The 10,354-nt window shown below is 38.1% G+C and overlaps 1 protein-coding gene across 2 annotated transcripts; it reads left to right on the top strand.

Moving 5' to 3' along the window:
- The first annotated feature begins 487 nt into the window (after positions 1 to 487).
- Positions 488 to 10,137, top strand: LOC112148151 (TBC1 domain family member 10A). 2 transcript variants are annotated; one of them, XM_024274984.2, is made up of 10 exons: positions 488 to 741; positions 1,034 to 1,232; positions 2,493 to 2,592; positions 3,784 to 3,891; positions 4,326 to 4,432; positions 4,516 to 4,630; positions 6,892 to 6,957; positions 7,509 to 7,698; positions 7,778 to 7,932; positions 8,043 to 10,137. In XM_024274984.2, the coding sequence occupies exons 2-10, from the start codon at positions 1,051 to 1,053 to the stop codon at positions 8,547 to 8,549; spliced, it is 1,530 nt and encodes a 509-aa protein (XP_024130752.1). In that variant the 5' UTR covers positions 488 to 741; positions 1,034 to 1,050; the 3' UTR covers positions 8,550 to 10,137. The 2 variants fall into 2 exon arrangements, with proteins under 2 accessions (XP_024130752.1, XP_024130751.1); XM_024274983.2 differs by having other exon boundaries at positions 489 to 1,232.
- The last annotated feature ends 217 nt before the right edge of the window (positions 10,138 to 10,354 follow it).

The following is a 10,354-nucleotide window of genomic DNA, read 5'->3' as shown; positions in this document are numbered from 1 at the left end:
TTTCTTTCATGCCTTGTCATTTATGGTTAAATTCAGGTTTGAAGCTAATACTTAGGGGGATTTGATGTTGGTTTAGCTTTTCAACTAATTCAAATAATTTCACGTCAGTTTAACTATAATTAGGGGCCAGATCATAAAACTCATGGTCCAGATCGTGTCACAGTTTTGGGGTCACGGCTCGGGTCATTTTTCGATTCATAAAAAAAAGAGCCTAAAAATAATTTTTGGAAAAGCTTCCAAACAAATGTTTAATAATGTTTGCTCATTGAGGCCTATTTATTAAAAAAAATATATCTTTAAACTTTGAACACAAAATGCCAAAACATGTTACACACACAAAAAAAATACATTAAGGGTTCTCATATATCTGCAACAAAGGTGAAAATTTTTCCTTTTTTTTAATTTTCATAAATGTTAATAAATAAAAACAAACAAATCTCATTGTGGAATGTAATAAAGACTGGTCTCAGTTTTTTACTGTCAATGGTTTGGATTATAGACACAACTTCCGTATTTTGCATCTCCTACTCTTCTTTGTGTATTAGTTCAGCAGTAGAGAAGCAACAGCGGCCTCTAGAGTCAGAGAAAAACTATGACTGCCACACATATCTTTTTCAGACGGGCGCACCAAACCAAATTTAGTTGATGGTTTACCAAAACTTTTGGCTCGAAAGCCTAATACAGCTTGCTAGTGCTTGTTTATGCGAACTGCAACAACTCTGGACAGTTAGCGTGTCTGTGGTAGGTTTACTTACGAGTTGTTTTTGTAGTGCCAATAATAGGAGCAATTCAGGCTAACTGCGTTAGCCGCTGGAAATTAGCTAGCTTGTGTCAATTGGGCTTCCAAGTTAACCCTGCAAACTAACGAATGACCCGTTTAATGCGGCTCGACAATAGAATCGCAAAATCTGTTTGCGGACCAGACAGTAGTGGGAAAGTTTCGTTCACGCCTAGATATCATGGCGTCGGTGCAGTTTAATTAACTTTTGGGCTGTCAACAAGCGTGCTGACGTTAGCTGTCCTGGCTTACCAGCCAGCTCTCCAGCTACAATGGCCAAAACAGAAAACGGCCGTCAGCCAGTGGACACGCGGAGCATACGGACCATCAGCAGCAGTCACATTGACGACGAAAGCTCCCTGGGGTCCGACTCTGAGATCAACGGCTTCACCAGCGACAGGCAGACGGACAAATATGGGTTTATTGGCGGGGCACAGCAGCACTCGGTGGAATCGTAAGTTTCTGTTTCTTACACTAAATTCTGCACGTGTTAAATAACATCACTGTGAGACTGAAACAATTGCATGAGTGTTGTAGTCAGCTTTAACGAAATTCATTAATGTTTGGGAATGGATGCTTTTACTTTGAAAAATGTCGAGTTATTGAGTTCTGTGTAAAGCTTAAACAAAATAAAAGACGTATTCATTTTAAATCTTGATGAAGGATCATATATTTTTCAAGATTCGTTTTTATTGGTGAGCTAACAACTTCATAAAAGCCCAAAAATAGTAGATACATTAGTGCCAAGAACTGATTCACCATATCTGCCCCTTTAGTTGGAGCAGAGAGAAAGCCATTCTGAATTCATAAAAAAGGCAGTTCTTTGAAGACATGTCAACCCTGCAATTACAGACTTGTGCCTATGAGATAATTACACACTCCACCAAAGAAACCAGTCCGCCTGACTTTCCTGCATCCAACGTTTTTTTTCCCCTCAAAAAGAGATATTTATGTTAGACTCAAACACTTTTGAGTTGCATCACAAAATGGATTCTTTCTGACTCTACCAGGTCAAACTGGGTGATATTTATTTGACTTTGGAGTTTGTATAGCTTAGTTTGACACATATGTGAAGTCACATCCAGATACGGCTCTTGTTTGTTTTTAAGGACACTGCCAGAAAACTCCATCAATCCACTCCTGATTCACAACAGTTTGAATAAAGAAATACTCAGAGATGCAGTTTTAATTTTCTGTCCTCCATCACAAGATGATTGCTACAAGAACTGGTTAAAACCACCACAACATTTTTTGTTGTTGTTTTTAAGAAAAAGTCAATTTGTAGATTTGATAAACCTATATTTGATTTAATACGTGAAGATGACTTTTAAGTTCTTTTTTGTGTTTTCCTATCTACAATACAAGATTGCTACTTACAGTGCCTTTATTTGTGATGTTTGAACATTACATTTCAACCTTATCACATAAATATTTCAACTTACTTTACCATTGACTGTATAAGAGAACTAGACAGAGTGAGTGTGAAATCGCCCATAAAAATGACTTGCTTCTGGTTCCAGTGAGATTAAGTCCGTCACTATTTTGACAAATATGGCTGAGTAAAGGCGTCTATAGGAGATTGGCTTCCTATTTGGAAGGCAAAGGGGGAGAAGTCACTCAGTCTTGTTCTCTTATAGTCAATGATCAAATCCCTTGTTTTTTTAGTGATTTCATAATAAAATGTGTAACTTTTATGTGTGTGTCTTTGGTCCAGAGCTCAGGATGTGCCACCGGAGGTGCTCAGACAGAGGGAGGTGAAGTGGCTGGACATGCTCAGCCACTGGGACAAATGGATGAACAAAAGATTCAATAAGGTCAGCATGTTTAGCAAATGAAATGAGCTGCTAAGTAGCTCTGTTGTTCTTCTGACATATTTACTTACTGCAGAGGTTCTGTTCTGTCCTGAGTAACTCTTTGTTGTTGTCGAACACCAAACACTGCAGTTGTTCAAGTATGCGATTGCATAAGGAAGAGACTCATGAAAACATTGTGAGGAGAGCTACTTGCTAAGCAAGTTCTTTGAAATGATTTCATTTTTGCAGCACATGGCGGTTTATTCACCATCTGTGAGTCACTAGCAAGCCAGGACAGAGCCTGTTTCTTTTATCCAGTCTCACTTACCATGTAGCATATTGACAGTCTTAAATGTATGGAGCTGTTGTGACGTCCCATTTACTAAAAAATGTATTATAGGAGCTGGGAGTGTAAACAAAATAATGCACCAACATAAAAAAAACTATTTAAAGAGAAGAAATAAAATGCATGAGGATTTATTTTGTTTTGAAGGCCAGGGTTCATATATTTAAAGAATACTAATAATAGTTTGGGATAATTTTCTTTACAATAGAAGTATACTATTCTTCAAAAGTACAAGCAGCCTAAAACAAAGTGGTTCAGACCATAACTTTACAAGAACCAACAATCTCTCAGTCTGTAACATGTGTTCATGTCATCTGACCTGCTGTGCAAACACAAGTCTTTGTTTCTTTATTGAAAATTATAGCTACACCTCATGTTTACATTGCAGCACATATACTTTAGGGATACCCAGTGTTTTTGCAAATGCATGGGTTGGTCTCAGGAAGGGTTTTTCAAAAATAAATACTTTTATATTATATTTGTAAAGTGTCAATTTAGTATATTTGGTCAGATTTGATCTAAGATTCAAATGCTACTTTGGTTGTTTAATGTTTTCATTCTTCTTTTATTGGAACTGGGCGTTTTTTTCTGCAAATTTTTTTTTTTTTTTTTATGGGTCATCTTTTTCAGTTGTTTGAATTCAAATCTTTATTTTCACTTTTTTTTTTGTTGAGGTTTCAGCATGATTTTTCATTTCTGTAAATTGACTGAACTTATGTAAGAGCAAACTTAAGTTTTTTTGGTTTTGGTCATAGCCACTTGACAAACGCTGCATTAAGTCAGTGCATAGAAAAGTTCCCATCTTGAATTAAAACACTGTCAAATGTGCTTCTTTGGTGATAACAGTTTGATGTTGTTTTATGTAGGTGAGGCTGCGCTGCCAGAAAGGAATCCCTCCGGCCCTGCGAGGCCGAGCGTGGCTCTACCTATCAGGCGGGAAAGTGAAGAAGGAGCAGAACCACGGCAAGTTTCAGGTCGGACAGCTTCTTCTTTCACTTCCTTCACTGTGCTTCATTTTGGGGTTTATTTCTTTTTAAAATGTGAATTAAAATGGTTACTGAAACTGTGGTCATGCAGCAGTGAAGTTCCATGTAACTTCCATAGAACTTAAAACAAAGTTTGGGAACAAACTCCTATTTAAATTATTAAGACTTGAATTAAGTTTAACCCTTTAACCTTGGAGATGTTGCAGACGAAACCTAAATAAAACACACTTTGAACGTTTATGCAATCAACATGAATCAGCTGATTTTAAAGTGTTGTATATCAGCAAAAGGACGCTTTTCTCCACTTCAGAATCTGCTAGAATTATGTTTGTTGGGTAAACAGATGAAGAGTTACAGTAGTGGAGAGAATATTAACTCTATTTTTGTTATGTACTAACGCAAACATGTCTTTGTTTTGTCAGGAGCTGGATAGTCAGCCTGGGGAACCCAAGTGGATTGACGTGATCGAGAAAGACCTTCATCGACAGTTTCCGTTTCATGAGATGTTTGTGTCGCGGGGAGGACACGGGTGAGTCCTACAGCATCTTTTGATTGGAGTTGAAGTGAATTAAAAAGCTGTTTGACCTTTAACTGTATGTGGACCCACTGCAGGCAGCAGGACCTGTTCCGTGTTCTGAAGGCCTACACTCTTTACAAACCAGAGGAGGGATACTGCCAGGCCCAGGCTCCCATTGCTGCTGTGCTGCTCATGCACATGCCTGCCGAGGTGGGACATGTTTTGATTCACTCGGACACACATTTTCAACTCATCTTTTACACTGACTTGAGAAAAGACGAGCTTTGACAAATGATGTCATATGTAGAGAAATCCTTGAGTTTTTCCAAAGACTAAATATAAAATTAGCTTTTCCAACATTATCTTGTTGCATGTAGAGTTCAAACATGCTCTAAGCTTCAATAAGACTGTAAAAGTTCTAACAGAGAAAGTCATTGTGCGGGTTCCAGCATTTCTACTGTAAGATTTGCTGACATGTGTGTTTAGTTGTTTTGATGTGGGAGCTTTTCTCCAGTTAAAAATAAATGAAAAAAAAACACACAGTGACTTCATCATTTGGAAAGCTTTCAGAACTAAATTGTAAATGCTTGTAGTTTTGAAGTTTATTTGGTTCTATAAACATAACTTTTTGAAACTTTTAAATAATAATCGAATGGGCTGAAGCATCGTTCTTATCAAAGCCCACAGAAAAGATACAAAATCTATATATTTATCTATATATTTAACCAAATACATATTCATATATATAATGGATTGGATTTATCTGCGCTTTTCCAGACGCTCAAAACGCTTACAATGTGTATCCATTATTCACACCTCATTCATACTTGGTGACGGTAAGCTTACTACTGTAGCCACAGCTGCCCTGGGGCAGGCTGACAGAGGCGTGGCTGCCAGTACTCGCCTACGGCCCCTCTGACCATCACCGGAACATTCATACACATTCACACACCAGTGGAGCCACACTGGAGGCAAGGAGGGTTAAGTGCCAAGGACACAACGACACTTGGCTGGCGGGAGCCGGAATCGAACCACCCGTCCTTCGATCATTGGCCGACCCGCTCTACCGCCTGAGGCCACTGTCGCCCCCCAAAAAAAAATAAAAATATATATATATATATATATATATATATATATATATATATCCACACACACATTTATAGACATACAGTGGAGCAAAAAGTATTTAGTCAGCCACCAATTGTGCAAGTTCTCCCACTTACAAAGAAGAAAGATCCTTTCGTTTTTATCACAGATATATCTCGACTGAGACACAAAATGACAACAAAAAAAATCAGAAAATCACAGTCAGATTTTTAAAGAATTTATTTGTAAATTATGGTGTAAAATACGTACAAACAAACAAGATTTCTATCTCTCCTAGACCTGTAACTTCTTCTGTAAGAGGATCCTCTGTCCTCCACTCGTTAGCTGTATCAATAGCACCTGTTTGAACTCGTTATCTATATTAAAGACACCTGTCTACAACTCCAAACCACTATTTTCACATTTTAACAGTATTAACTAATTTAAGATCTTTAATTCCTCTTTTTCTTTTAAAATATGACAGCACTCTTAAGACATTTCAAACATTCTTACATGCACAATATCCACAAATGTTAATGTTTTTTATTTTATTTAAACAGTGCATTCATAAAAAACAACTTTATTTTTTGCTCTAATTATTATTTTTTGGAGTTTAAGTATTGGATCAATATTTGTTTTTTATATATTTCCCTAAATTTTACTATCCTATTGGAAGAATTAAGGTTGAATATGGAATATGCAAGCACTTTTTACTTGGTGTTGTTTTGGTTCTGTGAAGTAAACCTGTGGATTATAATAATTCGTTTTTTATAAATTCAAAATTTGGTTTCCAGTTAAGCTGGTGGTCAGTTGTTGTTTCATTAGCACATTCATTTTTTTGAATCCATCAAAATTAAGTTTTATATCGTCCTTTGTTTTATCTGTACCAAACGTTACATTAATTTTGTTTTACTTTTATATTAAAATAACTTGTTAACCTCAAATCAATTTTTAAATTTGACCAACTCCCTTTCTATTTCTAAAATGAATTGAAAAATTTCTTCACCTGAGTAATATAAATTTGTATAATCTGCAAAAATAACAATATATAACACAGAAAGATCACAAAGTAGACACTGATACAATTTATGCAATTATCCTACTTTGAAACCAGCACAAGTGCATCAGTCATCAAATATTTTGTAGTTTAATTTATATATTTTGTGTATAGTTCTTTAATATTGTGTTTATTTTATTAAATTAAAATGAAGTGTGTGATTTGAGTTTGAAATGAATATTTACTCTCTTCAACTTTGTGTTTTGTTCTTAAGAATGTAAAATATAACATCCTCAAAAATAACGGGTGTGTTTTTCTCATTTTCAAAGTCAGTGTTTTTTGTGTCATCTTCTCCCAAACTGAATTTATCCTCATTGGGTTTCCACAGGATGCTTTCTGGGGGTTGGTCCAAATCTGTGAGAAGTATCTTCCTGGTTACTACAGTCCTGGCCTGGTGAGATTCACACTAATGTTAATTATGAAGGAAAAAATAACTTCTTACTGTTGATATTTGATCTCCCTGATGCATCCGGATGTGTGTTTCTCTCCCACACAGTTAAGACTGCTGGCATTAATGTCAGTGATTAGCAGCATGTTTCAACAAGCAGTGTCAGCGTTAGCATTACTGTGGTTGCAGCTCACTGATGCAGACACTCGGGTGGTGTCTGTCTTTTCAGAACCTGGTTTAGAAATGCGTTATGTAATCTTTAGTTAAGATAGCCTCATTGTTGATGTTTCCTATTGTCTTGGAGGATTTTGCAAAGCATTTATCAACTGAAATCTTCATGATACTGCTTGCTCTCCAGAAAACAACAGGTTTTTTGAAATTACCTAAAAACTGTATAATCATTATTTAAAAAAATTGTAGGAATACTTTGACAATAGCTGGTTGGAGAACGTCTTTAAAGCTATGTTTGCATGTGAACCTGTTAAACAAACTTCCCCATGAGTATTTGGCTCTAACTCCGACTCCTCTGAATGTTTTCCTTCTTAACTCTCTTTCAGGAAGCGATTCAGTTGGACGGAGAGATTCTGTTTGCTTTGCTGCGTCGCATTTCCCCTCTCGCTTTCAGACATTTGGAGAAATACAAGATAGACCCCATCCTCTACATGACGGAGTGGTTTATGTGTGCCTTCTCCAGAACCCTGCCGTGGGCGTCAGTTCTGCGTGTGTGGGACATGTTCCTCTGTGACGGTAACTGTCGTTCGGTTCAATGGTATCGCAAAGCATCTTTACACTGAAGCTCACTCATCCTTCTGGTTTCCTCCTTCAGGAGTCAAAATCATTTTCCGTGTGGGTCTGGTGCTGCTCAAATGCATGCTGGGGACGCGTGAGAAGCTGAAGGCGTGTCAGGGCATGTATGAGACCATGGAGCTCCTCAGGGCCATAGATCAGCGGTACATGCAGGAGGCCTTCCTCGTGCGAGAGGTAAAGTCAGGTGATCAGCCGCTCGGTCTGCTGATTTTGGCTGCAGTCTTGATTTGTTTGGACTCTGCAGACCTCTTTTGCATAAAGGTTGTTCTCAAATCCTTTTGCAGATCCTGGAAATCCCAGTGACGGCACGAGACGTGGAAAGAGAGCATCACTCTCAGCTGAAGCGCTGGAAAAAGAACCGCGGAGAAATCAATTTTAAGTCGCCTCCACGGATGCATGGCGCTCGTATCGTCATGTTGGCGGAGCCCCCCAGGCGCCAGGACCTGCAGCAGAACCCCACTATTATCCTTGAGATGCCCCAGCCTCCAGCAGGGCTGAAGAAAGGCAAGGAGGAGAGGAAGAGCAAGAAGAAAAGCAAGAAAGCTCAGCTCCCAGAGGAAATACCTAATCCCTACCCTCTTCCCACTGACCCTTCTCCTCCTCCCCCACCAATGGATCCACCTGCCCCACCTTCGGCAAACAATGTGCTGCCGGAGGTAGTGCCACAAACTGAGACAGACTCCCCTCACCAGCAGAAAGAGCCTCCTGCAGAGCCTCCTGCTGCCAAAGAAGAAGCTCTTCAGCAATCCACACAAAGCCTTAGCAGCACAGAGCAGGATACTTACCTGTAGCTTTGTAGAGGTATGTGTGTTTTTGTGTGTGTGCGCATGTGTGTGTGTAAACAAAGCACCAGCACATTACAGTCAGGAAGTAGCCAACTTCACCAAAGCCTCTTGACTGGCTAACATCACTATTCTTCTTCTTTTTTGAACTATTTTGTATAAGATCAAAATGCTGCCTTGGACACCTTCAGCTCACACTAAAGCATCAGTGCTGTTCAAACACTGCATGGAATGGTTATCCAGTTGTCAGCGTGAAACTTCTTGAGGCTTTTTCAGACCACAGGACTCAGTATTCTGATTACAAAGGAAACAAGACTCTGAGCCTTTGGACTATTTTTATGTTAAAAAAACATCCAGCAACGTATGCAGTTTTCTTCATCCTGCCTCTCAAGTCAACACTATAGAGTTAACCACCAATGCTGAGCAGCTGGAGATGAGCGACTAAACCGAAATACTTTTCATGTCCACTAGAGGGCAGTGTTGCACAAATTACACCTTAAACAGCCACTAAAGTGTTCTCAGGCTGAATTTTTCTGGTGAGAAAATATTAGATTTCAAAAGAAATTTTAGCCAGCTGCTTTATTTTATCCTTTCACTCACAATGTCTTAAGTATACACTTTTAGTATTCTCTGCTTCAGCACAGCCTTATTTTGTTTCTCACCGTGCCATGCACTTCCTTTCACTTTACAGCTGCAGTTATTCCCACTGCATGGACAGCAGAGAACAACACTGGACATTCCCCAATGTAGGACACATTCCTGCCGGTTTAACAACCGCGTTTTGCCAAATGAAAAATCGTTCATGCGAATGCTTCCTGTCTGACTGACCTTGGATGACCAATTATTGCCAATCGCTTAATGGTGCTAGCCTTGTTGACATTTCATGAGAATCAGTCAGACGTTACGGCTGTTCTTGCTAGAATTTCCAAAGCAAATCAAGACTGTTCTCTAAAAAAGCAAAACAGGTTTATTCCATGTGCACACAGGGACCAGAGGGTTTAAAGAATTTCAGCTTTATATGGGGGAATTGTTGCGTTTTCCTTTATAAATAACAGGATTTGTGAGTTTTTTTGTTATTTCCTTTCTTGAAAATGATGACCAATCATCACAAGGATTAAGGGAATTTGAAAAATCCATGTGGAATATGTTTATCTTTGAAGAAGTGTGATGCAAAAGTCTAATAAAAACACAGATGGGCTTTAAAAAAGCATGTTGACAGTTGCACATGAATGCAGTTGTCTTGGAAGCTTCTGACATTTCTTTTATGTTACATTTCAACTTAATCTTTCTTGTAGATATGGCCTCTGAAAATGTCATACAAATTTTTTTATTGTATATTGCTATATTTTATTTAACAGTTAAAGAAACTGCAGAGGAAAGTTTTATGAACGACTTGTGGTCGACAACAGCTCATTTCGGATCAACATTTGTTACACAGAAAAAGTTGCAATGAAATTTTGGTTATATTGGATTTTTATTCCTCTGTTTTTCTCTGCTTGATTTTATTTACCATTTACACTAAGGTTATACAGGAGATGTTTGACAACCACAGGGCTTGAGTTTTATTGTTACAAATAAAGTTGTGGTTACATGCAGACTAAGTTGTGTGTTTTCTTGTTGTCAACTTGTGCCCATGACTCCTATTAAAATGTATATAAATGGATATAATTGTAGCTAATATACTTGAGGTGTTTTTATGAGGTATTTTGATTTAAAAAAAAATGTTTTTCCCTTTTGTTTAACACAGTCATGTTGCTCACAAGTACAAAGAGTTCTGTCACCTCACCTGTTGGACAGCTTTTACCCAACACTGA

The sequence above is a fragment of the Oryzias melastigma genome, linkage group LG9, assembly GCF_002922805.2.
Source record: "Oryzias melastigma strain HK-1 linkage group LG9, ASM292280v2, whole genome shotgun sequence".
Taxonomy (NCBI): Eukaryota; Metazoa; Chordata; class Actinopteri; order Beloniformes; family Adrianichthyidae; genus Oryzias; species Oryzias melastigma.
The sequence above is the reverse complement of the archived record's forward strand: the minus strand, read 5'-3'. Positions and strand labels throughout refer to the sequence as shown.